This window comes from Pongo abelii, chromosome 5 (assembly GCF_028885655.2).
Source record: "Pongo abelii isolate AG06213 chromosome 5, NHGRI_mPonAbe1-v2.0_pri, whole genome shotgun sequence".
Classification (NCBI taxonomy): Eukaryota; Metazoa; Chordata; class Mammalia; order Primates; family Hominidae; genus Pongo; species Pongo abelii.
This window is the reverse complement of record NC_071990.2, coordinates 137,668,833-137,695,502: the sequence shown is the minus strand read 5'-3', so window position 1 is coordinate 137,695,502 and position 26,670 is coordinate 137,668,833. Positions and strand designations below refer to the sequence as shown.

General features: G+C 38.8%; 1 protein-coding gene across 2 annotated transcripts in view; it reads right to left on the bottom strand.

Annotated features, from left to right (window-relative positions):
* The window catches only part of PDE7B (phosphodiesterase 7B), a 339,241-nt gene that overhangs the window by 16,481 nt on the left and 296,090 nt on the right, over positions 1–26,670 (bottom strand). For both annotated transcript variants that reach the window (XM_002817399.4, XM_002817398.5), the window contains 5 exons: positions 26,175–26,270; positions 23,279–23,379; positions 21,713–21,844; positions 5,441–5,532; positions 152–296 (listed from right to left, as the gene is read on the bottom strand). In XM_002817399.4, coding sequence (XP_002817445.1) covers positions 152–296; positions 5,441–5,532; positions 21,713–21,844; positions 23,279–23,379; positions 26,175–26,270 — 566 coding nt within the window. The remainder of the gene's footprint in view (positions 1–151; positions 297–5,440; positions 5,533–21,712; positions 21,845–23,278; positions 23,380–26,174; positions 26,271–26,670) is intronic.

The following is a 26,670-nucleotide window of genomic DNA, read 5'->3' as shown; positions in this document are numbered from 1 at the left end:
CATAGCTCACTGTAGCCTTAAACTCGTGGACTCAAGTGATCCCCATGCCTCAGCCTCCCAAGTAGCTGTGACTACAGATGTGAGCTACCACACCCAGCCCAGCTGAGTGTTTTTACTCAGCAAAAAGAATGGCTTTTATTGTTTTGTTTACCTGAAGCATAAAGTGCCTGTCGTGTGCATCCTCCAGTCTTAAGTCTTTATTGTGGAGGTGAGCTTTCAATCTGGTCAAAAATTCATTCTGCCTGTTGATGTCTGTTGCCAAGATCAAGGAGCCCAGCTGCTGTTCAATATCCTGTCTGCATCCACAAGAATGCAAGAGAAAAACACACACAAAGCAAATCCCTTTGATGAGGGTGATTGATTTTATCATCATCAGGTGGCTTGTAATCTAATTTCTGCCTTTGATTCTGTTTATTACACAATGTGCCAGTCCTTCACTGCCTGAGAGCAAGTCTCTCACCCACCAGTTCCGTCCTGGGACAGGAAGCATGCCAAGAACTATATAAAGTGATTGAAACCTTGAAAAACAAAGTTGTGGTAGTTTAGACATTCCTATGGGTGAAAAAACCTGAAAGCCAAATAGAAATGCATGTTTTAGGGAGGACACAAAGGACTTGTAGAATCATGAGATTTGTGGTGTGTTTTTAGAGTTCAAACATGGAGATGTGCACGGAGAGAGGAAAGGGCATAACAATAGTAATAAAAATGAAGACAATAATAGTAAATGGTACCATGGGATGGAAAGATCCATCAACGGAACACAATACGTAGGCCAGAAAGAGATTCTGGAACTTCAAACACAAAAACTAATTAAGGCACTGTTACAAACCAGTGGGCAAGAGATACATTAGTCAACAAATGGTATAGAGAAAATGGGATATCTTAGAAAGATAAAGCAAGTTAGAGCTTTCCCTCACATATAAAAAGTAATAAAGGAACAATCCATAAATATTTGTAAAATGTACCTTTAAAAATGAAATATATTTAAGTAGAATGCATAGGGAATACATATATAATTTAATGAATAAATAGAAAATGAACACCTTGTAACCACCACTCAGGTCAAGAACACTGCCTGCCAGTACCCCAGAGGTCATGTTGCCTGTCTCATCACATCCCCTTTCCTTTCAAGCCTGGAAGTAACCACTTTCTTGCTCTTGTTTTAACAATTTTCTTGCTACTTATGATTTTACCACCTGTGAGTGCATCTCTAAACTGCACAATTTAATTTTAACTGCTTTTGAACTTTAAGTTATATGGTATGTATCAGTGACTAACTTCTTTAGCTAAACATTATGTTTTTGAAATTCCTTCATGATGTGTAGGCTATAGTTTATTCTCTTTTGTTATAGTGTATGCCACTGTATAAAATTCCATTGATAATGAAATCCATTCCATTATCCATTCTACTTTTCACGGTCACTTGAGTTTTTTCTAGTGTTTGGCTAGTATGAAAAAAGCCACAGTAAATATTCTTATATACCTCTAGTTATGCATGTGCAGAAGTCTCCCTAGGGTCTATATTCAGGAATGCAATAATTGGATGACAGGGTATGTTTATCTTCAATTTACTAGATAATGCCAGTTATTTCCAAAATGATGGTATAAATTTTTGCTCCCAGCAGTAGCAGATGAGATTCTCATTGTTCTACATTCTTACCCTTTACATTTTTTGCCAGTTTGATGGGCATGTCATGCAACTCACTGTAGTTTTAATATGAATTTTGTTTACTAATGAGGCTAGACATATTTTCATGTCTTTATTGGCCATTTGTACTACTTTTGTGAAGTTTCTACTCTAGTTTTTGTCTATTCTATTAAGTTGTCTTCCTTTTTCTTATTGATTCTGAGGTTCTTTACATATTTTAAATACTGGTCCTTTGTCAGCTATGTGTTGCAAATATTGTGTCTGTGGTTTGTCTTTTAGCTGTCTCTATGATGTCCATTGATGAAGTCTCAATTTTTATCATTTTTATTTTATTTTTAAATTTATAAATAGAGATGGGGGTTTCACTATGTTGACCAGGCTGGTCTCGAACTCCTGGCCTCAAGTGATCCTCCCATCTCCACCTCCCATAGTGCTAGGATTACAGGCATGAACCACAGCGCCACCAGGAAGTCTTAATTTTTAATGTAGCTTAATCTATAAATCTTTTTATTTCTGGCTAATTTTTTCTCCTCTTTAAGAAATTTTTCCCAACTCTGATGAAAAATTTCCCTACATCATATTCTAAAAGCTTTATAGTTTCACCACAAACATTTTTGTTTTTAAGCCATACATACATCTTTAATCCAGTTCTGAACATAAAAAATTACATAAAACAGAAAATTCACAAGAGAAATACAAACTATCTCAAAAAATAAAGTGATATTAAATATTCTTAGTATAGCAGAAAGCAAATTAAAACCACTATGTGATATTATTTCTTCCATTTTTATTGGTGAGGATTAAAAGTAACTGCTAAGTAATTTGCTGAGTTGTTGAAAGATTGTAATACCCAACGCTGTCAATAGTATGAGAAAAATGGTTCCCCTCATTCTTTGTTAGGGAGTATAAATTAGTACAATGTTTCTGGAGGGTAATTTAGGAATTAGTGGAAAAAGCATTTGATGAACATAAATAAACTTACCAACAGTCCATCTACAAATTAACATTAACATGTTAGTAGAGATATAATTAGTACAGATATGTTACAAGGATGCTTATTCTATTGTTATTTACAATAATGAAGCATTCCATGGGGGAAAAAAATCACAAAAATTTATAATGAGATTAGTTAAATAAACGATGGTACACTCATGCTATGCAATTATGAAGTACGATGTACAGCTATAGTAATGGACATTGAAAAATGTCATCTTTTTAATGCTAAAAACAAAATGCAAAGCATGAAAAGCATGATCTCTATGGTCGTAGAAAATAAACTGAAAAGATCTATAATGGGATTATGGTTGATTTTTTTATTTATACTTCTCAAAATTATATGAATTCTTTGAAAATATCAATACTTATTAAATTTATAATTGGAAAATTATTTTAATTAGGTGAAATGTTTCATGAATCAAAAGGCAAACTAAAAACTTCAAGTAATATTTACCACATATAACAAATGGTTACTGTAGTTAATATACAAAGAGTTCTAACAAATGAATAACACTGATAGGAAAATAGGAAGAGACCAAATAAAAAAAATGTGTTCTCTAAAGAAATAGCAATGATCAGCAAATATATGAAAAATTTCAATCTTGGTTGTAAGTAAAGGATGCATACTAATTTAATGAAAACAACTTTATATATACATATATATTTGTGTATATATATTCATACATATATGTCAAATTTGCAAATATTTTAAAAAGATAATAAAGATAAAACTCAATTTTGGTGATGGTACATTGGTACATTTTCTTATAATCCATCAGTTGGAATATAGGTAGATACAGCCTTTTAGAAGGAACAATTGGATAATATACAACAAGAAACTTAAAAATTCAGACCTTTCTGACCAATAATTTTTATCTACAAATACTTCCTGAGGAAACAGAGTATCAAAGTTTGGGATATTGGAAACCATTTAAATTCCAAATGAAAGGCAGTAGTTGTATACAATAATGCCATTTGGCCCAATAATGCCATATGGCTGACAAAGTCATTTTAATTTAACAGGTTTAATGATTTGGAAAAAAGTCTTTATAGTAAATAAAAAATTTCAGGACATAAACTGTAAAATAAGTTCCCCAAATAACCATATTTTGTTAAAATAAGTTAGTATTGAAAAAAGACTAAAAGAAAATAAACTAGCCAGGTTAACATGAACTATCTCTGGATGGCAGGATTACTAGCAGTTTCAGTTTTCTCTTTCATATCAAGCTGAAGCATATGAAAGTGCTGAAAGTCCCCTGTTTTTGGCCCTTAAAAAGAGCAACTTCACATAGATCAAACTAACACTTTCCTGAATTTTCCTTACTTTCTATAATTAACATGCCCTACTTTTAAAATCAGAAAAATGGCATTAAAGCATTTACCTGTGATAGAAGGAATAATAATGATTATGATAATGGCTTTTGTAATAAAGTTTTCACATATATTATTGTATAACAATTATTCTTGCAATAACAATTTATAACACTGTCCCACAAAGACACATAAAAATATGATATTTTTCATTGGAATCCATAGATATGAAATGAATATTTTAGGAAAGAAATATTAATTGAGTAACAGGATGAATGCAGGTACTGACCGGGAGAAGCCTGGTCACCCCAGAGTCCTTTCCCGTTTCCCTTACATTTTCTTCTTTCCTGTCCTCACTATTCTTCCTTTCCTTCTCCTTCTTCTTTGTCTCTCTCCTTACCTCCTCTTTTCTCTTCTTCTTCTCACTTGATCTTTTGCTCCAGTTTTTAGTTCTTTTTGCATTTAATTCTTTCAATCTTTGCAATTTATTATTCTAGTAAGAGGCATAAGTTTTTATTCCATGCATGAGAACTGGTTTTATTTAGTTCCAGGGAGTAAAAATTTATCAGAACTGAAATTCCTCATGCAAATTTCACATTCCTCTGGGTGCTAGGAAACAGCATGAGATCAAATCAGAGGGCCAGGAATCAATCCACAACCCCAAGTATACTGCTTGTTCAGTTGGGAGACACCACTTGGTCCTTGATCTCAAGTTATGTGCTTGTCTTGAAGAAGGGTACAGCAATCTATGTACTCTTTTCACCGAGGTTTCTTGGGTTCTGCATGTGTTCATTAAACAGATCAGAATTAATGGTGGCCTTGGACGACAGTATTAGCAGCTAACTTGGGGCCACCAGGAAAACGAAGAAATGGCCTCGGATTTAGTGGGACTCAGCTTACATACCATGGCTATCAAACAGTGAACCAGAAAACGAGTGTCTCCCCTTCTGTTTAAAGTGCAAGAGAAATAAGGTAAATTAATTGGTGAAAAAAATGCTAGGGCCATTTCAATTACTTCGCAAAAGACATTTTAGAAAAGAATTTCTGACTTCTATTTTTGCTGAGACTGGCAATTACAAAATATACTTTTTTGAACTCTAGCTTTAGAATGCCTGGGTTCCTTCTTGATAAATATTTATTATTTGGAGCTACATGGGAGGACAATTTTGCTAAACTAAAGGTTGGGAATTTGGCAAAGCCGAGCACTGATACTGAAGCGTGTGAAAACTGAGAGCTGTTTATTATCCCTTTTCCTGACTGTAGGTCATTGACTCTGCAAGGCCCTTTCAAAGCACACAGAGAGATTTTGGTTTCTGGGTTGCTGTAACTGACACCAAATCTCCTCTGATAGACAGCTCAGTGTAGGCAGGAAGCACAGCCGGGGGGCTCTCTGCCATTCACGCAAAAGGTCCCAAGCCTGCCCTAGAGAAAGTGGCTTATCTTTACTGCATGCACATCAGTATGTTTCATCTCGGCAGCACTTACGTCATTTCCTTTGGCAAGTGAGCAAGAAGCCTTGATTCTCGAAGCATGCCAATTGTAGATCGCCAGTGGTGATTCTCCAGCACAGACATATTCTAGAAAGAAAGAAAATAAGAGTTATAAATGAGAGGGAAGACAGATACTGATCTTTCATGCTGAACACAGCTCCACGGATGCCAGCATTTTCCCTCCAGTTTGTACTTGACACAGAGGCAGACCGGGGGGGGAAAAAACCCCACAAGATAACCATGAGGTCTAGTCTCAAGGCTGTGATGATGGTGGGAGAACAGCAGGGCCCGCGGCTGACCCTCTGCTGCACGGTTGAATGAGGATCTATTTCCAGCATCATTCACTCCTGCCTCTGCCTCTCTTTCAATAGCTCAGTCAGGCCACGCTAAATGTAAGAAAGAAAGTGAAGCAGTGAAATAGGTAGTAATGGATACCATGGCGCTATAGTCATAACATAATCCAAGATTATACTAGCAAACTGAATGGAGGCAAGCCTCACAATCTCTGGTCTAATCTACTGCACTGACCATCATTTCTCAATGCTGATAAGAACCTCCTAAGCCCAAACCACCAGGGTAGCTGGTGACACATTCAGACTCCTGAGTCGCAGTCATTATTATGGTTCTGATTTGATAGGCTTGTGGTAATAAATTCATATGTACACTAAGGTTTGAGAACCATTATCTTGCAGGCAGCTCTGCCGGTAATCTTTGTGACCAGCACCTTGGCATTTAGCTGATTAAATCTGTGAGTTGGAATCTACAATTGTTTCCTTGCTCAATTATCTTAACATTCCTGTCCTTGAGGGAACCTGTGTTATATTCAATCTCTCCCTTGAACTGTTATTTTAAATATGCTTTTTTATCTGAACAATTAACCATTTAAATGATGAATATTTCTTACACTTGATTGTGTTTTGTTCTAATTAGCAAACATTATGGCCGTACCACTGACTTCATAGATACAGAATAGAACTCCTCTTGACCTCAGGCAATATTTTATTTGTTTATTCAGTCTCCATTTTGTTTCAAGAGTAGTTATAATCTTACAAAACATACAACAGGATAGTTGCTATGGTTTGAATGTCCCCTCCAAAACACACGTTGAAACTTAATCCACAATGTGACAGTATTGAGAGGTGGGGCCTTTAAGAGGTGATTGGATTGTGGAGCAATCTATTCATGGATTAATGGGTTATCATGGAAGATAAACTGGTAGCTTTATAAGAGAGGAAGAGAGAAGAGCTAACACTTTAGCATGCTCAGCCCCCTGTCTGTGTGATGCCATGAGATGCCTCAGGACTCCGTACAGAGTTTCCACTAGTAAGAAGACTCTCACCAAGGTACAGCCCCCTCTATCTTGACCTTCTCAGCCTCTATAACTTTAATAAATTTTGCTTCCTTGTAAATTACTCAGTTTCAGGTATTCTGTTATAAGCAACAGAAAATGGACTAAGACAATAACATTCAATAAAAAGTGAGAGACACTGTATAATTTCATGTATATGAGGTACCTAGACTAGCCACAGTCTTAGAGAAAGAAAGTAGAATGGGTGGTTGCCAGGGACTAAGGGGAGGGAGGAACAGGGAATTATCGTTTAATGGGCACAGGGTTTAGTTTTACAAGATGAAAAGAGTTCTAGAGATGGGTGGTGGTGATGATTGCACATTATGAATGTGCTTAATACCACTGAATTGTACACTTCAAAATGGTTAAGATGGTAAATTTTATATTACGTGTATGTTACCACAATTAAAAAGTAAGGGAAAAGAAGCAAGGAAAATAATATGGTGATGAAATGGAGTCAGAAGTGAGGCTAAAAACCATCCCATTATATTATGCCCCTACTGTATCTGAGCCACCCATATAATGTTCAACTTTTTCAGCAAATGAGGAAAGAGAATCTCTTGTTAGTGACACAATCAATGCTCCATTAGGAAAACACAAGTCAGGAAAGCTGCAACTATTCTTGATTCTAAAGCTATTCTTGATTCTAAAACCACACACTCATTTATCTCCAAGACTTTGTTATGAGGTAAGTTTCATGAGGCTGAGTCTCATATTCATCTTCTGTAGAGTCTGTCCTATTGCTATTCATTTCACTAATTGCCAAGGAGTCATTATTCTTTATTTACCACTTGACCACGTTTGAAGCAGTAATGAAATTTTGTTACTTTTATCAACTGGTCTATTATTTCCTTTTGGGCATGAGCCACACACAACAAAAGAGAAGGTTGATTGAAAATCACATGCTAGACTAATTTGTTTTGACTGTAAAGATTTAGGAGAGAAGAGTGATAGATTAGTGTGATGTAACAGATGTTCAATCCTGCAATGACATTTAATTCAGTCGCTCGTGAGTTCACTTGCAAGACTAATTCAAGTAGATGTGGACATGAGTGCCCTCCCATGAGTTTTTCAAGGGCCAGAAAGCTGTAACAAGACCTGATGATAAATGACACCATATCCCCATGTAGTGGAACAAAAATGTCTGGAAGATGGCCTTAAGCATGGTGATGTATGCCAGCCTGACTTAACATCTTCATTAATAATCTTCCTGAAGACAGAATAAAAGGATACTTAGGAAATTTGCTGGTGAAACCATATTTGGAGATGAGCACCAGGGAAATGCTAGACAATTGGGTTAGCTTGGAAGCTGGTACAGATTAAAAGACAATAGAGTAGATGATTGCAAACAGCCTTTGTGGAAGAGTCATTACACATGAAAGCATGTTTTGGCCAGAACTGCGGTGGAAATAGGGGCACCATGGTGGATTCCAGAGACTAAGAAAAGAACAGCATAGAGAGGAGAGACTAACATTTATCAAACACTAACTCTGTGCCAGGCACTTTCCATGCCCTCATCTAAACCTCACATACCCCTCCACTATTTTGATCATGAATTCATAGGTCATAAAAAACTCAGGTTGCTTAGGGAGGCCACACAGCTAGTGAGTAGCTAAGGAAGGCCTCACCCATGCCTGCAGACTCAAACCTAAGCTCTGCATACAGCCCTTGCTGCCTCCCAAGAATTTTCTCTGTGCTACCACATCCAAACATCAGAAGCCTGAAATTTACAAGCTGATAAATACCTGGAATTATACCAAATTTGCCAAAATTACCTATAGGTGCTGCTCAAAAAAAAACTAAGTTTGGTTGATCTAATTAGATGTTAGTTTCTAAACCCACGTTGGAATTCTTGCATTTACCTCTGAATCTGGTTCTATTGCTAAAAATCTTGTGGTTTGAATAATGATTGAGTAGATTTAGGTTGTCTTGGGGGTGAACTCATTGTTCACTCTCAACCCTCATCTCCAATCAGTGTCTGAATCCTTTTGGTTTTTTCGTACGTAGTGTCACTTGTGCCCAATCATTCCTTTCATAGAAGCCACCCTATTTCAGAGTTTTACCATCCTTTTTCATTGTTTTTCTTCAAGCCATCCTCCTTACAGCTGCCAGAATGTGACCTGTTTATTTGACAAAATTTTCTACATTCTCCCTAATCACTGGTTGATACAAAAATATTTATCAATCACCCACTAATATGCCAGGTTCTGTGGTGTGCACTGGGGATCCAAGGATAAATAAGACAAAATCTCTGCTCTCAAAGAGCTTGCTGGCCTTTGGTATGATCATGCTATCCACCTCCCCCAGCGCCCTATTCCAAACCCCACAATCGATCCCTGTAAGACAAATTAAGTCGAATTCCTTAGCTTGACATTCAATGCTTTATGAAATTGTCCCAACTATCATTTTGTTCCTAAATGTTTGAGATAACTCAATACCTTTACCTCTCCTTTCCAACAAAGCTCTTATAGTCCAAATAAATGATATCATGTTAGTAAGACTATAACTTACATAAATATTAAATTATTAATATATGATGGTGTCCTATCCTTTTGCTACCCTAATACATTCCAAGGTGGTTTATTATCTGCAAACACCTCTTTCTCTATGTTCACTTATCAAACCAGCCCCTGTCTGTCAAAGTTCACTTCAAATACTCCATCCACAAGGCCATCTGCAATCATTCCAGGCAAAGGCAAATGTGCTCTCTTCTGAGTCTTATACTCCTTTTGAATTTTTCTCTGGCATTCCGGAAGTCCTGTGTCCTATTAAACTCAGTCCCATTGATGTGTATTAGAGTTCTTTATCTTTTACTACATTATAAGCTAGGTATGAGTAGGCAGCTGACCTTGTTCCTTTTTGTATCCACTCAAATCTATGCCTCACACAGAGTTTCTATAAATTTGCTAAGTAAGAGAACAAATTACTTGATTTCATTCAACAAATATATTGAGCACTTACTATGTTCTAGGTACTGTGATATGTGCTTGGAATACATCAGTGAACAAAACAGACAAGGAACTAGTGGTGGTAGAGATTGTGTATTAGTCCATTTTCACACTGCTGATAAAGACATACCTGAGACTGGGCAATTTACCAAAAAGGAGGTTTAATGGACTTAAGTTCCACATGGCTGGGGAAGCCTTACAATCATGGTGGAAGGCAAGGAGGAGCAAGTCACATCTTACATGGATGGTAGCAGGTGAAGAGAGAGAGCTTGTGCAGGAAAACTCCCCTTTAGGAAACCATCAGATCTTGTGAGACTTATCACGAGAAGGGCATGGGAAAGACCTGCCCCCATGATTCAATTACCTCCCGCTCTTCCCTCCCATGACACAGAATTTAAGATGAGATTTGGGTGGGGACACAGCCAAACCATATCAGATGGGGAGAGACAGGCAATAAACAATAAACATAATAAATACTTTCATGCTGGAAAGAGTTGGATAGCATGTTAGAAGATAGTAAATGCATGGAGAGAAGAGCAGAATAGTGGGCATCTGAAAGTCCCCACTTTCAGATATAGTTGGGGCTGGTAAGGTAGTCATGGGGAAAGGTGAGATTTGAGCAAAAGCTTGAAGGCAAGAAGGGAGTTAGTCATTCCTGTCTGGGGGAAGAGCATTCTATAGAGAACAGCTGGAGCAAAGGCCTCAAGGGAGGAGCTAACAGCTGTGAGGTCAATGCACAGCGAGAGAGGGGAAGTATGAAGACATGAAGTCAGCTAGGTCATGAGACACCAGACCAGGCACAGCCTTCTGGCAATTACAAACATTTTGATTTTTACTTTGAGAGAAATAAGGAGCCACTGCAAGGGTTTTGGAGGAGTAAAATTATATGACTTACATTTAAATAAGGCCACTTTTGGTGTAAGTTGACAGCAGACTTTGGTAGGGGTAAGGGGAGAAACAGGTTGAAATGGTTTGTATCTATGTCTCCAGCCAAATGTCATGTCAAATTGTAATCCCCAATAGTGGAGGTGGGGCCTGGTGGGAGGGGATTGGATTATGAGTGTGGTTTCTCATGAATGATTTGGCAACATCCCCTTGATGCTGTTCTTGTGGTAGTGAGTTCTTATGAGATCTGCTTGTTTAAAAGTGTGTAGCACCTTGCCCTCACTCTCTCTCTTGCTCCTGCTCTAGCCGTGTGAGGTGCCTACTCCCTTTGACATCTGCCATGACTGTAAATTTCCTAAGGTCTCCCCAGAAGCCAAGCAGATGCCAGCATCATGCTTCCTGTACATCCTGTGGAACAATAAGCCAATTAAACCTCTTTATAAATTACCCAGTCACAGGTATTTCTTTATAGCAATGTGAGAAGGGACTAATACACAAGTGGAAGGCTGTTTGGGGCAATAGCACTCATCCAGGTAAGAGGTGATGGAGATGTGGATGGGGGAAGTAGCAGCAGAGGTGGTGAGAGGTGGTTGATTTCTGGGTCTGCAGGATGATTCCAGTGTTTCTGTTATGAGCACAGAAGGATGGAGTGCCCATTAACCGTGATGGGAAAGCTGCAGTGGAGCAGGTGTAGAGTTCAGTGTGGGACGTGTGGAGTTTGAGGTGCCATTAGACACATGGCAGCACAGTGGGAATATCAAATAACCAAAGCAGTAACAACAATAAAAGGAAAACACAATGGTCATGTAAGTGCTGTAGTAATTGGTGGGTTAGAGGAAGAATATTACATAAAGGGAAGGATCACACCAAGTCATCATTTTGATGGCCTTAGGTTTAAGATTAAGCATCAGGTATGACAGAGACTCCTGTTTGTTCATCCCATTTATCTGATTTCCTTTCTTCCTTACTCACAGAACCTCAGTTTTTAAATGGGCTTATGGCTATTCAGAATAAAGACAGCATTTCTCAGCCTCATTTACAACTAGGTGGGATCATTTGATGAAGTTCTGATCTATTAAATGTTAGCAGAAGTGTCGTGTGGGATTTTCAGGAAGGTTGTTTAAACCAAAGGTGGACTCATCTGAGAGAGGCTTCTTTTGCTTTTCCCCATTCTATCTTCTCACTGGAATGCAGCAGGAATTGTTTGACCTCCAGCAGATACCTTGGGCGAGGAGGACAAGTGCCCTACCCAAGAGATGACAGATTGTAGAACTAAAAGGATCCTGGGTCTCTAATGATTTTTTGGAGTTATTGTGCCTGCCTTGGACTTCCAACTGCCAAACTTTTATGAAGGGTGGGAATAAACTTCTATCTTATTTAAATCACAAATACACCAAGTTGATTTAAAGTTAATTTGTCTTCCATGTCATCCTGAAAGAGCTAATGAGAGAGGGCCTTTTCAATGTCTTGATTTATAATAAGGCTTGGTTTAGGCATAGGAAATGATAATAAAGGATTACATAACTCCAAAAATGAGTGAGAAGAATCTCCTTAATAAAGTTGGAAACACACATACACACACACACGACCTTATCTACTTATTTCTGAGACAAATCATTAATCTACTTGGAAAGCCTTTCTTGGTTCTTTCAACAGAACTGACAGCTTCCTCTTCCAGACCTCCTACACCCACAGAAAACTTCTATCCTAGTATCTAAAACACCTTGTAACAACTTTGTTTACTGGCCTTGCTCCCACATGTCAGTGGTCTGCTCATTCAGTGAATTTTGAAAAACTATACTTTCCTCACACTTTTCAGAGTTGATATCTAAACTTTCAAAAATCATAAATATAAGTGGTTACAAAAGATGTAATGTCCAGTGTATTAGTGAATGTTGGTAGTTTAATATAAACTTACTATATCACTCTTTTGGGTATTAAATGTGTCTACGGGAACCTAATAACAATGGCATTTAATGCCCATTCAGCACCCATTGAAAAAAACTCACATGAATAATTTATTATTTAAGTCAGAAATATTAAATAAATTCTTTTCCCTCTAGAGCTTATATTTTCATTCTATTTCTCCATAGATTTTTATTTTAATGTAATATAATTTTATATGTGAAAATCTTATTGTCATCCTATCATATTTCTCTGCAACGAAAGTCTAAATTGAAATTTGATTTTAAAAAAATTTCCTAACATCAGGCTCTAAGTACTAAATATTTTTCCAGCTTGAGTTTATAGTGTAATTCTTATCAATAACTCATTGGTCAAAACATATGTTTATTGCAAATTTGGAAAGAATAATTATGCTCAAGAATAATAATTTATTGGCCATATGTCTGTTTATGAGATGGATGGGGGAGTTATAATATCTCAGTTACAGGAGACTTCCTTTAATATTTTTAATTGCTCCTGATATGGTTTGGCTCTGTCCCCATCCAAATCTCATCTTGAATTGTAGTTCCCATAATCCCTACATGTGATGGGAGGGACCCGGTGAGAGGTAATTGAATCATGGTGGTGGTCCCCCAACCTGTTCTCATGATAGTGAGTGAGTTCTCATGAGATCTGATGGCTTTATAAGGGGCTTTATCCCCTTTGCTTGGCACTTCTCCTTCCTGCCACCATGTGAAGAAGGATGTGTTTGCCTTCCCTTCTGCTATGATGGTAAGTTTCCTGAGGCCTCCCCAGCACTGTAGAACTGTGAGTCAATTAAACTTCTTTATAAATTACCCAGTCTTGGGTATGTCCTTATAGCAGCATGAGAATGGACTAATATGGTACTGAGAGTTGGGTGCTGCCATAAAGATACCTGAAAATGTGGAAGTGACTTTGGAACTGGGGAACAGGCAGATGTTAGAACAGTTTGGAGGGCTCAGAAGAAGACAGGAAAATGTGGGAAAGTTTGGAACTTCCTAGAGACTTGTTGCATGGCTTTGCCCAAAATGCTGATAGTGATATGGACAATAAAGTCTAGGCTGAGGTGGTCTCAGATGAAGATGAAGAACTTGTTGGGAACTGGAATAAAGGTGACTCTTGCTATGCCTTAGCAAAGAGACTGGTGGCATTTTGCCCCTGTTCTAGAGATCTGTGGAACTTTGAACTTGAGAGAGATGATTCAGAGTATCTGACAGAAGAAATTTCTAAGTGGCAAAGTATTCAAAGGGAAGCAGAGCATAAAAGTTTGGAAAATGTGTAGGCTGATGATGTAATAGAAAAGAAAAACCCATTTTCTGGGGAGAAATTCAAGCCCACTGCAGAAACTTGCATAAGTAACGAGCCAAATGTTAATCACCAAGACAAAGGGGTAAATGTCTCCAAGGCATGTCTAAGACCTCCATGGCAGCCAGAACCATCACAGGCCTGGAGGTCTGGGAGGTAAAAATGGTTTCCTGGGCCAGGGCCTAGGGACCCCCTGCTCTGTGCAGCCTTGGGAGATGGTGCCCTGCATCCCAGCTCTTCAGCTCCAGCCATGGCTAAAAGGGACCAAGGTGTAGCTCAGGCCATTGCTTCAGAAGGTGCAACCCCAAGCCTTAGTGACTTCCACATGGTGTTGAGCTTGTGGGTGCACAGAAGTCAAGAACTGAGGTTTGAGAACCTCCACCTAGATTTCAAAGGATGTATGGAAATGCCTGTATGTCCAGGCATAAGTTTCTGTAGGGGCAGAACCCTCATGGAAAACCACTACTAGGGCAGTGCAGAAGAGAAATGTAGGATTGGAGCCCCCACACAGAGTCCCCACTGGGACACTGTCTAGTGGAGCTCTGAGAAGAGGGCCACTGTCTTCCAGACCCCGGAATGGTAGATCCACCTATAGCTTGCACCTGTGTACCTGGAAAAGCCACAGACACTCAATGCCATCCCATGAAAGCAGCTGGGAAGGGGGTTTTACCCTGCAAGGCCACAGGAATGGAGCTGCCCAGGGTGTGGGAGCCCACCTGTTGCATCAGTGTGACCTAGATGTGAGACATGGAGTCAAAGGAGATCATTTTGGAACTTGAAGGTTTAATGACTACCCTATTGGATTTTGGACTTGCATGGGGCCTGTAGCCCTTTTGTTTTGGCCAATTTCTCCCATATGGAATGGGTGTATTTACCCAATGCCTGTGACCCCATTGTATCTAGGAAGTAACTAACTTGCTTTGATTTTACAGGCTCCTAGGTAAAAGGGACTTGCTTTATCTCAGATGAGACTATGGACTTGGACTTTTGGGTTAATGCTGGAATGAGTTAAAACTTTGGGGAATGTTGGAAAGGCATGACTGTGTTTTGAAATGTGAGGACATGATATTTGGGAGGGGCCAGGTACAGAATGATATGTGGCTGTGTTCCTATCCAAATCTCATCTTGAATTGTAGTTCCCATAATCCCTACATGTGATGGGAGGGACCTGGTGGGAGGTAATTGAATCATGGGGGTGGTCCCCCATGCTGTTCTCATGATAGTGCATGAGTTCTCATTACATCTGATGGTTTTATAAGGGTTTTTTCCCTTTTGCTCAGCACTTCTCCTTCCTGCTACCATGTGAAGAAGGATGTGTTTGCTTCCCCTTCTGCTATGATTGTAAGCCTCCTGAGGCCTCCCCAGCCCTGCAGAACTGTGAGCCAATTAAACCTCTTTCCTTTTAAAATTACCCAGTCTCAGATGTGTCCTTATAGCAGCATTGAGTATGGACTAATATAGTTCCTTGCTATTTTTATACCTAGGTCAGTATGAAATATAACTTAGAATGAGTCAGACATGTGTCTGTCTTTTGTAAAGTGGAAATAGGGTGACTGTGAAAGTTAAGTGGAAAAGTGGAACTGGCTTCACTGCCCTGCAAGCACATTCCAGGCAGGTCAGTTTAAGGACCTAAAAATGGATTCTGTTAACACTATTCATGCCCGTGTACCCCTTGGAAAGTCTTCACATATCCCCATGGGCACACAAGCCCTGTGTGAAAACTGTGGCCCTACATGACTGCTATTGAGGGCAGGGAGCATATCGTATTCATCTTTGTGCCATGGTATGGGGCACAGTGCCACTTAAATAGGTAAATATTTGTTGAATGGGTACTGAATAATTGATACCCCAAACCCCAAAGTTCAGTAGCTGCAAAAGTTAAAAGAACTGTTAAAAGAAAAAGAGTCCTATTTGAATTTTTGGTCAATATCTGATAGAAGCCAGATTTAGGATCTTCTGTAGTGAAATCCTTAGACTTAGGTAAAATCCAAAGAAATTTTAAAATTATTACTGCAATTGGTTCCCTCCCACTACTCATTCACAGACAACCAGGATTAGGTAAATGATTCAAGAAATAACATGTATCAGCTTGCATTTGTCAATTCCAAGATGCAATGAGAAGATCATTCCAAGAATTTTTAATCATTGCTACTCCTTCTGCATGGTATACTCTCTGTGTATTCTTAGTAAGACTGCAATAATAAGCAGGAGAAGCTATTAAATATTCCCTGGATATCAGAACTGTTCTGGGTATTGAGGATATCACAGTGAATGAGTTAGGTGACCAGAAATGTACTATCTGTCTGGGAAGTGGACATCTAATCAGGCAATAGCGATTGGAGTGACACATACTGTGATAAGGGAAGTAAGAGAGTACCGGAAAATCTCATAGGAGGGGCTTGTAAGATGGATTTTTAGAGAAAAAGACGACTTTCAGGAGGGAAATATGTCCAAATTTAGATCAAAAGGATGAGCAAGTAAGAGAGGAATCAGAGAGTATAGACAACATACTCTATTGTATATTATATTTGAGTAAAATATACCATGGAATACTACATTTTATTCAAATAGGCAGAAGGAAGAGCATGGGTGTGAAGATCTGTAAGCAAGAGGGATACTTTATATCTTTATCTTGTTTTGTTTTTATCTATGAATTATCACTTTCTAATAGAAGACATATTTTACTTACTTTCTGTTTCCCTTAGAAAAAAGCAGACTTTTTAAATTTGTTTTGTTCATCTTCTATACTCCTGCACCTAGCATGTATTCAGCACTCCATATGTATCTGCTGAATGGATAAAGAATTGAGTGATATGTTTGGGAAACTGGAAGTTCAGCCTCGATGCATAGAAGCCTGGGAGGGGAATGGTGGGAAGTGAGGCTGGAAGGAATGGCAGGGGTCAGATCAGAACGGGGATGGTAAATTGTGTTAAGTCATTTGGACTCAATACTGAGGCATGGTAGGGTTTTAAGCAGGAATTGATGTGGTCAGATTTGAGTTTCAGGAAACTCTTTCTGTCTTCATAGTGGAAAAAGGGCTGAAACCAGGCAAGGCTGTGAGAGTAGGTGGATGAGAGGATGATGCTGGTGTGCCCTGAACTAGGGGAGAGGCAAGGGGTGGCAAGCACGCTTGCATACACTGGGGTTTCTTAGTGAATTGCCAGAGATAGGAATGCTGTATCCTCCCTAGCAAGAAGCAGCTCTACTCCTACAGACTCATCTTTCACAGAGGCTCAATGACTTGTATCAACCAAAGGTAGACTGAGAAAAAGAAGAAAAGCATCAGAAATGGTCATGGAGACCTAAACATGTGGTGAGAGGATACCATTTAATATCCTTTGAAAACCTAACTGGTTCTAGAATACCACATCGGGTACCATGTCTGTCTATCTTTAAGAAGTATCAGTTCAGTAATTTCACATTATCCTGATGACAATGTGTTCTAGTGGCTTAAACTCTTCCTACTTGCAGTTTTAAGAGGAATCTTCATCTTAAAGTTGAAGGAGTAAGCATCTACCTTGGTGACAACAAAACCTATTAGAACTTTAATTTGAAAAAAACAAAACCTTTCCAACTTCTAAGGCAAAACCTTCATTTCCCTTTGTGCCTGAATTATCAAGTATTTTTCACCCTAAAAACAAAACAATCCCTTTGTTTGCTAACAGCGCACCTGGTCTTTAATACACCACCAACACAGGTTTTCAAATTAAGTCAAGAGGGTATTTGGCAAATAGAATCTGGCAGAGCAGAGTTGCTATCATACAAGGCAGATTTAAACTGTTTTTTCCTCTATTTATTGGACACTTTCTTTGATTAAAATACTTCAAATGATGATGATAAACTGAATCTGGGGTACAACAGGAACCAGAGTTAATTGAACATTTTAAATCCAGAGGATACAGAAAGAAAAACCACAGGAACATTGTCTGTGTTTTCATTTTTAATTGCTCATGAAACAAGGTGCAAGACTTTAGGAGATAATGGAGGCAGCTGAGTTCTTCCCTAACAAGCCAATGGTCTCCTTGGTAACACTATGAGAGCCCCAGCCTAGGAGGTCTCAGTGGAATAGAAGCTCCTTGAGCCCTAAACAAGACCTTGGCCCTTGAAGAAACGATAGCACTGCCTTGTTTAATGCCTGTTTGAAGATGTCTTTCTCTTGTTTGTTCTGCATCTGCCCAAGATAGCTGAGAGCAGGGAGCGGGGATGCCAATTGCTATCTGCAGGGAAGGCTGGGGTTCGGATTTGGGGACGGCAGAAACTTTATGGAACAGAAAGTCAAATTTGAGGCTTCTTTTATAATTTTAGCATTACTTTCTAAAAACACCTTTCATACTGTAGAAATTGTGAGCTTATGTTAGTCTTTGCAGATGTTTGAGGCAGGGGTCATAGGACCACGTGGAAGGAATATTCCTCCTGGCTGGGTCAACTTCATGTTTGTGATTCAGACTCACTAAGAATAAAAAGTGGTTCAAAATGCTGACCCACCTCTAAGTGCTTGTGATAAATGACTAAGAAAACTGATTACAAACTTCTGCAAGACATAATAGAATGTAATAAATATAATGTTTATGGGACAATTTTTTAAAGTCATTATTTTAAGGATGCTGTGTCATGAGTAAATGATAGGGTCCATGTTGTTGGACTCTATTGAAAGGAGTTGAATTTAAAATTGAACTGAAAGTTATTCCTTTACAATTTATAATCACCAATGTTGTATGTAACTTAATGTTTACTTTGCACAGTTGCTAAGTCCACCATTAAATTTGTGTGTGTGGGGTTGGAGGGTGAAGGAACAGAAAGTAAATTCTTGGTTCTATTTCTCACATGCTGTTTTTCCTCCCAGTCCACCCTGGACACCTGGACTGCTTCCAGTCTGGTGAGAGAGGTGCCAAGTAGAAGTGCCTTCAGTGCCTTCATGTTGAACTTGGTTGGCAGTTCAGCGAGTGAGTCCGGCCCAGAGAACAGACCATGGGAGGGAGCCCTCTGACCTGGCCTTCACTCCAGCTGCCCTGCTCTTTCTTTATCTCAGGGCAGAATAACAGGCTGGATGTTATGCAATGATCCTCTTATTTATTAGAACTAAAAGAGCATAGCCAACAGAAGGAGGGAGAGGAAGCCCTCTTCCATTTTATCTCATTTATAGTAAGTCTGGATTGTAGCAAAGTCACGCACAGTGTGTTCCCCAAGCCACATAATTCCTGGCACATCCTCTCTATGGTATTCTTGTTGACCAAATGTGCATGTGTGCATGCATAATTTTTGTGTATATATGTACATATTTTTTTTCATTCATTGCCATGGTTCTTAACATTTTCAGAATCTGCAACTTATTTTAAAATTTGATAAGAGTAAGTTATAGACCCTCTCCCTAGAAAAATGTGCATGCAAACATCCTATGAAAATTTGCAAATAGCTCCCTGAAAGCCCATTTGTGTCTCAGCAAACAGGCCCTTGAGAGGCTAAAAGGCTACATTTCTGAAGATTTTTAAATACCATGTGTTGTTAATGGGTTTGCTCAGCTTATATATTATGGAACGTGATTTTTTCCTTTGATATTGAAAAGTTGAAGATTTCTGCCAGTTCCTCATCTATAACTTAATGCAGAGTAAAGATTTCTTGATCCAGGTCATGTCCTGTACAACTAATCTGAAGTTACTACAAAAGAGAGCATATGCACTGAATCATGATATGCAAAAGACACTGATCAGAGACGAGGCTGTAGATGGCAGGACTATACTCAGCTAAAGGACACCGGACATTCCATTTTCAGTTATTCTGGAGTTGTGGAATTTAATCCCAAAAGTACATCAGCTCATCCTGACTCTAATGCCCTCTTTTCATCTCAGCTATTAAAAATGTTACTCACACTTTAAGGCCCAGTTTATAGCATTCTTTTTCTATGTTCTTTTTTTTCCCGCTGAAACTATCTGCAGAATCATTTTCTCTTTCCCCTGTCTTGCCATCACATTTGTTTGTAGCTAAATACTTTAAAGTATCTATCAAGCCTCTCACACTTTAGATCACTTTTCTTTTCTTTCCTTTTCTTTGAGACCGAGTCTCCCTCTGTTGCCCAGGCTGGAGTGCAGTGGTGCCATCTTGGCTCACTTCAACCTCTGCCTCCAGGGTTCAAGTGATTCTCCTGTCTCAGCCTCTCAAGTAGCTGGGATTACAAGCATGCGCCACAACACCCAGCTAATTTTTGTATTTTTAGTAGAGATGGGGTTTCATTGTGTTGGCCGGGCTGTCCAACTACTGACCTCAAGTGATCCGCCTGCCTCAGCCTGCCAAAGTGCTGGGATTACAGGTGTGAGCCACTGTGCCTGGCCTCGATCACTTTTCTAGAACCCTCTTGTCTGCCTCACTACAATAGGAGCGTTATAGGAGAGCTGTTAGTTTCTTGTACACGGTAGGTGATCAATATGAATTTCAGAGGCAGTATGCATAGTTCTTAGGCACTTTGGCTCTGGAAACCAAAAAGTTGAGTTCTAATTCCAGTTCTATTAATTATCTCCTTATTTTCAGGAAAAACACTTAAATTCCCCAAGTATCAATTATTTCTGTGGAAAATAGGTATGAAAATAGTACCCACCTCATTGGGCTATTGTGAAGATTAATAATATACTACATCAAAGGCATTTGGCACAGTGTTTGGGTCATAGTAAGTGTTGAATAAAGGTTAGTTAAATAGTTTGTTGAACTGAACTTTTTAAAAGAAATTTTTTTCATCTTTTTGATGTTCCTTAGTATAGTTAATAGTGATGGTATATAGCCAAAAATAAAGGGATCATAATTTTTTGACAAAATTGAAATTTCCTATTATTTTCAAGTCCTTTTAAACAATTTTTACTTTCAGTATTTACAAGTACCAATTTGGCTAAGAAAAGTTTCAGCTTTTTTTCTAGCCAGCTATAGGACACTGAAGATATCTGTATGGTGCTATGTGAATATTACTTTGCCTTTAACTTTGTCCCTAAATCTTAAAAGACATGGATCTACAGACTCCAAGAGATCCTAAGACCAGTTGAACAGGTGACTGATATGGGTAGTATCCTGAATGTGGTCCCTAGACCTATACCCCAGTTTCTCCTTAGTCATAATCAAAGAGATCCTTCTCGGTCGGGCATGGTAGCTCATGCCTGTAGTCCCAGGTGGCTTATGCCAGTAATCCCAGTGTTTTGGTAGGCTGAGGTGGGATGATCACTTGAGGCCAGGAGTTCGAGACTAGCCTGGGCAACATAGTGAGACCTTGTTCCTACAAAAAACAGAATTAGTCAGGTGTGGCGGCACGTGCCTGTAGTCTGAGCTGCTAGGGAGGCTGAGGTGGAGGGATTGTTTGAGCTTAGGAATTCCAGGCTGCAGTGAGCTATGATTGCCCTATTGCACTCTAGCCTGGGTGAGAAAGCAAGACCTTGTTTCTGAAAACACACACACACACACACACACACACACACACGGATCCTTCTCTCTTCTCTTTCCTTACAGGAACAAGGCCAGAGAATTAGAGAATAAATTTACTGATGGGAAAAGAAAAACAGTAGCTCACTTTATTCTAGTAAGGTCTTTGGTTACAAAGAACAGCACAAGTATTTACTCTTTAGAGATTTTAAAAAACAATTGTATCGACATGAGCTAATTCCTCAAACCTCTTTCAAACTGGGATTAAGTTTGCTTGGATTTTGCTCATTTTGAGCATCTGAGTTTGAACAAATTTTTGAGGGCAGAGATTGTGTTTCATTCATCTTTGAACTTCTAGGACCCTAAAACAAGGGTTTCTCCATGGGCAAGATTCAGGCTTGAGTACCGGCCCTAAGGCAATTGACCATACTGTGTCTGGCTCCAGGTTGGGCTCCCTTACCTGATATAGGTTGGCAAGATGGTGGTTAGTTTTTATCAAAAATGGCTGGTTCACCCCTGGGTGGTCCACATCGTGTGCTGCTGCAGCCAGCAGTCCAAGCATGATGTCCAGAGGCGTGAGGAAGCTGGCGAGCTGTTAAAAAAACAAATTGGGAGATTGATTGGTGTATTTTCACAAATAGGCTCATAATCATTTTGGCTAAATCAAACACAATGAATCACCATGGCATTGTTTAAGCCTATCAGCCAGACCTTTACCCTTTGAAGCATTAAATGAGGTGACAGTCACATGAAATCGCAGGCAAAAAGGAAAGGACTGTGTGGAAAATATTGGGTAAACTCAAATTGTGTAGATTATTCTGGTATCCCCTTCTTCCTATTCCACTCTTTTGTTTTGTTGTTGTGATGGCATTGCTTGTTGGCAACAGTGCTGTTGGGTGGATAGGGCCTGAAATCAGCCTTGCTCCTAGAGAAATGTATAAATGAAGAAAAAAGTTGGTCACGTGATGGACCTACTAAAAATCATTTGCGTATTTCAACTGTTTAATATATCTTTCCCACTTTGAAAGAAGTGGGCCGACTTGCAAGATCTGCATTTTTTTCAATGTGTAATAAATAGTGGGAGAATGTATGAGAATCTGTGATTTTCTGGTTAGCTAGGAAAATAAGCAGACATGGGAATCCAATACTAACTTTAAAAATACAACTGTATGACATAGTATAATGTTTAGACTACTTGGAAATTAAAAAACAGAGCCATTAATGTACTTGGGATATGTTGCCGGGATGAGGCACCCACCCAGCTTTGCCCTGAGAGTGCCTGTTTGACATCTGAATACTTAGTGGTTGCTGTCAAAGCATCTGCATATGTAGGGGGATGTTAAAAACAGATTGAACTCAACAGTCTTAGAATATAATTTTCCAGAAAACTTAAGAAAACTCATCCTGTACCTTGTACCAACAGACTTTCAGTCTAAGGACTGCCTGAATGTTGAGTATTGAGCATTATTACGATGTTTTTAATTTTTAACTTTGGATTGGTTTATTGCATCAGAACATGCTTGCTAAGAGGTCTTTGACATTCACAAGTTTTCTTGGGCCCTGAATTAGGATATCCAGTTGGCTCAGTAGGAAATAGAACATCAGACTTGAGGAGCTTTGGTTCCATTTGTTCATCAAAACTCATGCAGTAGGAGACTTTTCCCAGCAAAATTCAACGCTGGTGCTGTTTGTGGCAAAGATCTAAGGCACGGAGCTAGTTCTATGGACTGTTGAAGATATCTAAGATGTAGATTGCCATAGAGAACAAGTTTTTTTTTTTTTTTTGCCCAAATGCAGCCTCAAAAATATACAAAATATGAAAGAAAACCTCAGATGAGTCCCATCCTTTTTCGTGAACATTGTAAGATTTTCAGAGCTGATATTGGAACCTTAATATCAATAATTTGTGTTCACATTGTTAATGACACATAACATAGTTACTCAGATATGTTGGATAACTTGGGCCTAGCAGGTAGTTTCCTTGGCATTTCCAGGTGGCTGAGGAGGCAGCTGGGTCTTGTCTTACCTTTGGCTCTTTCAGGTAGCAGTGCATGGCCTGGGTGACATCGGCTGCGTGAACAGCATTGTGATACGGGTTTTGGCTGTGGTAATCTTCTTGAACCATGACTGGGAGGTAAACAGATAACTCAATCAACTAAAACCCAAATAGGAGTGGTATACTAGCTTAGACTGACTGTGGGTGCTTTTTGCTTAAAAATATCAGTGCCTCCAAAATGTGCAGCATAGAGATGCTTTAAAAATAAACCTGGTTTGCAAGCTTGGCAGTTCTGCTAGGCTGTTTTTAGCAAAGAGCAGAGATGGACAGCAGAGGGGAGAAAAGCCAAAAGGATTTGTGAAGCCTTGGGATTTCTCACCTCCTTCATAAATCCCCCCTTTCTGACATTGATAAAGGCTGTCATTCATAGGAAAAATAAATATGTAGGAAAAGGACAACTTTATCTCACACTATAGTTTGAGTTTCTGCTGTTTATAAATAATATGCCACAAATGAGGTTTCCTTCAAAGAGCCCAAGTAGCATCAGAATACTGATATCCAAAGACTGGTTTAACACTTGAATAACAAATACCAATGAAAGCAAATCCGGGCCTCTTAGGGCAGAGATTCAGGGTACTGCCTTGATCCAACTGTGGACTCCTTGGATTTATTTCTACCTTATTCAAGTTAGAGTATCATCTTTCATGCTCCTGCAGTCTAATGCAAGGCTTAGAGCACTCTTGGAACCAAGTAGAGACACAGGCAAGGCAATTTTGGTTTGCTATTTATGGAAGACGCTAACCTGCTTCAGCTCATAACCAAGGCGATGCTTAGGATGCAATAATTCAGTGTGTATAGACTGTCCTGATTTGCAAGTGTGGCCAGATACTCTCAGCCCATTGCTATGAATCTGGCTCTGGATTACAGTGTTAATTCTGTTGTCAAGTCTTTGTGTTCTTTACATATTTTCTGGGTAGATACACGTGTCCAAAGTATCTATATCAGTATCTCCCTTTTCGGACAAATCAAAATTATTTGGCCCTATGCATGGCCATTTCTTTGCTCAATCAATTAAAATACAATCAGCTTGAGGTTATTTGGATTTCTGGAAATTAGCCATGTTGTGACTGGTTTCAAATATTTCTGTTGTGTTGCACATACCTTTTATTCAGCAGGTATATTTTACAATTATATTTAAACCCTCTATCACTTTAATGTGTGTATTGGGCAAGTTACTTAACTGCAAGTTCCCTCAGTTTCCTCCTCTGTAAAATGGGGTTAGCAAAAGCTCTGAGCTAAAAGTGGAGTAAGGATTAAATGTGTTTATTAATATATGCAAGTCCTTGGAAGAGCTTCCAACATATGTAAGCACCATAGAAACCTGGTTGTGGCTCCCATTATTATTGTCACGCCTGTTATTTTCTTCTGATAGCATTAAGTCAGCTTCCAAAATCAAAGTACAGCCATGTGGCAAGTCAAAAAGAAGCCAGAAACATGCTAAATGGCAGAGGAAAGTCATTTGGTGATTAGAAATGTGCCCTGAAAAATTCACTGGCAGATAAATAAGAATATGCACAAATTTAAATAAGAACTGAGGCTGCCTTTTGATACAGAGTAATGATGGAGTTGACTGGAAAGATGGTGGACTCCCAAGTCGACAGAGCTAGACTTGTGCTCATATTCTGCCACTTACTAGCTGTTGGCCTTGGGCAAGTAAGGAAGCCTCTTTGTACCTCTCCTAAACTATGGGACAAATGGTGATAATAACATCCTACTTGCAGATTTGTTTAAATGGTTAGAAATAACTTGCCAAAAGTACTCTGCTCATAGTGGGCACTACATAAATGGTAGTTATTTTTTTAAAAGCCTATTGAAAATTTTCAACAACTCATATCCTGATTAGAATTATTTGAGGCACATGCTGCTGGAGGTTTGTTAATATGTCAGCAGACCAGTATCTTCTTTGAAAACGATATGTTCCCGATGGTTTTCTTTATATATAATTTATTATAAACATACTACACTTGACCCTTGAGAACATGGGTTTAAACCACGTGAGTCCACTTGTACTCAGATTCTTTCTGCCTTGGCCACCCTGAGACAGCAAGACCAACCCCTCCTTTTCCTCTTCTTCTCAGCCTACTCAGTGTGAAGATGACAAGGATGAAGAGTTTTATGATGATCCACATCCACTTGATGAATAGGAAATACATTTTCTCTTCCCTGTAATTTATTTATTTATTTATTTATTTATTTATTTTCAAGACAGAGTCTTGCATTGTCGCCCAGGCTGGAGTCTGGTGTGACCGCAGTGGTGCGATCTCGGCTCACTGCAACCTCCACCTCCCGGGTTCAAGTGATTACAAGCACCTGCCAACAAGCCTGGCTAATTTTTTTTGTATTTTTAGTAGAGACAGGGTTTCACTATGCTGGCCAGGCTGGTCTCGAACTCCTGACCTTGTGATATGCCTGCCTCCCAAAGTGCTGGGATTCCCTGTAATTTTTAAAAGAACATTTTCTTTTCTCTATCTTACTTTATTATAAGAATACAATATACAATACAAAGAACATACAAAGTATGTGTTAATTAACTGTTTATTATTGGTAAGGCTTCCAGTCAACAGTAGTAAGCTATTAGTAGTTAGGTTTTTGAGAGTCAAAAGCTATACACAGATTTTTTGACTACACAGGGGGTTAGCACCCCTAACCCCCAAGTTGTTCAGGATCAACTGTAATCAAGTAAACAATTTTTAAATGATTTAGGATGAACAAGCCATATTTTAAAAGTAAGATGAGATCATTTAAGATTAATTGGAGGTCTTCATCTATCATCCTATGGTTCTTACCACTTTATATTAAAGAGTATTATGCATTGCCATTATTCAAGAGAATAATGGGGTTAGAAATGTGGAAAAAAAGGACTTACCTAAAAATCTGTGTAAGGTCACCATATCTAACTTGAAATGGTGAATGAGTCCATGGGTATTGAAGAGGTGGCACAGCAGTGTTACCAGGCTGTTTCCTGCAGGAAAACAGTCACTTCCTTTAACTCATTTTGATCACCACTAAAATATCAAGATTGACAATAAGATCTAAAGTCTCTGTAATAAAGCTTCTGTGATAGAATATTTTTTCCCCTTTAAAAGTGAAATTATTCAAGTATAGAGCATATTATTACTATGATCTGATCCTAGGTTTTTTCTTATTGTACAAGTAAAATTAGCTCAGACCTTCTCCCTTCACCAAAGACAATGAAGACATTAAGAGTTATAAAGAATCTGCCTACTGAGGTGTCAGGGATACATACACATACACACACACACGCACACATGTGTATATGTGTATTTTTTTAAAGACACAGCTTATGGCCACTTGAAATGTTCCTTAAGTCACTTCCAATTGACTATTCCACTTACAGATGT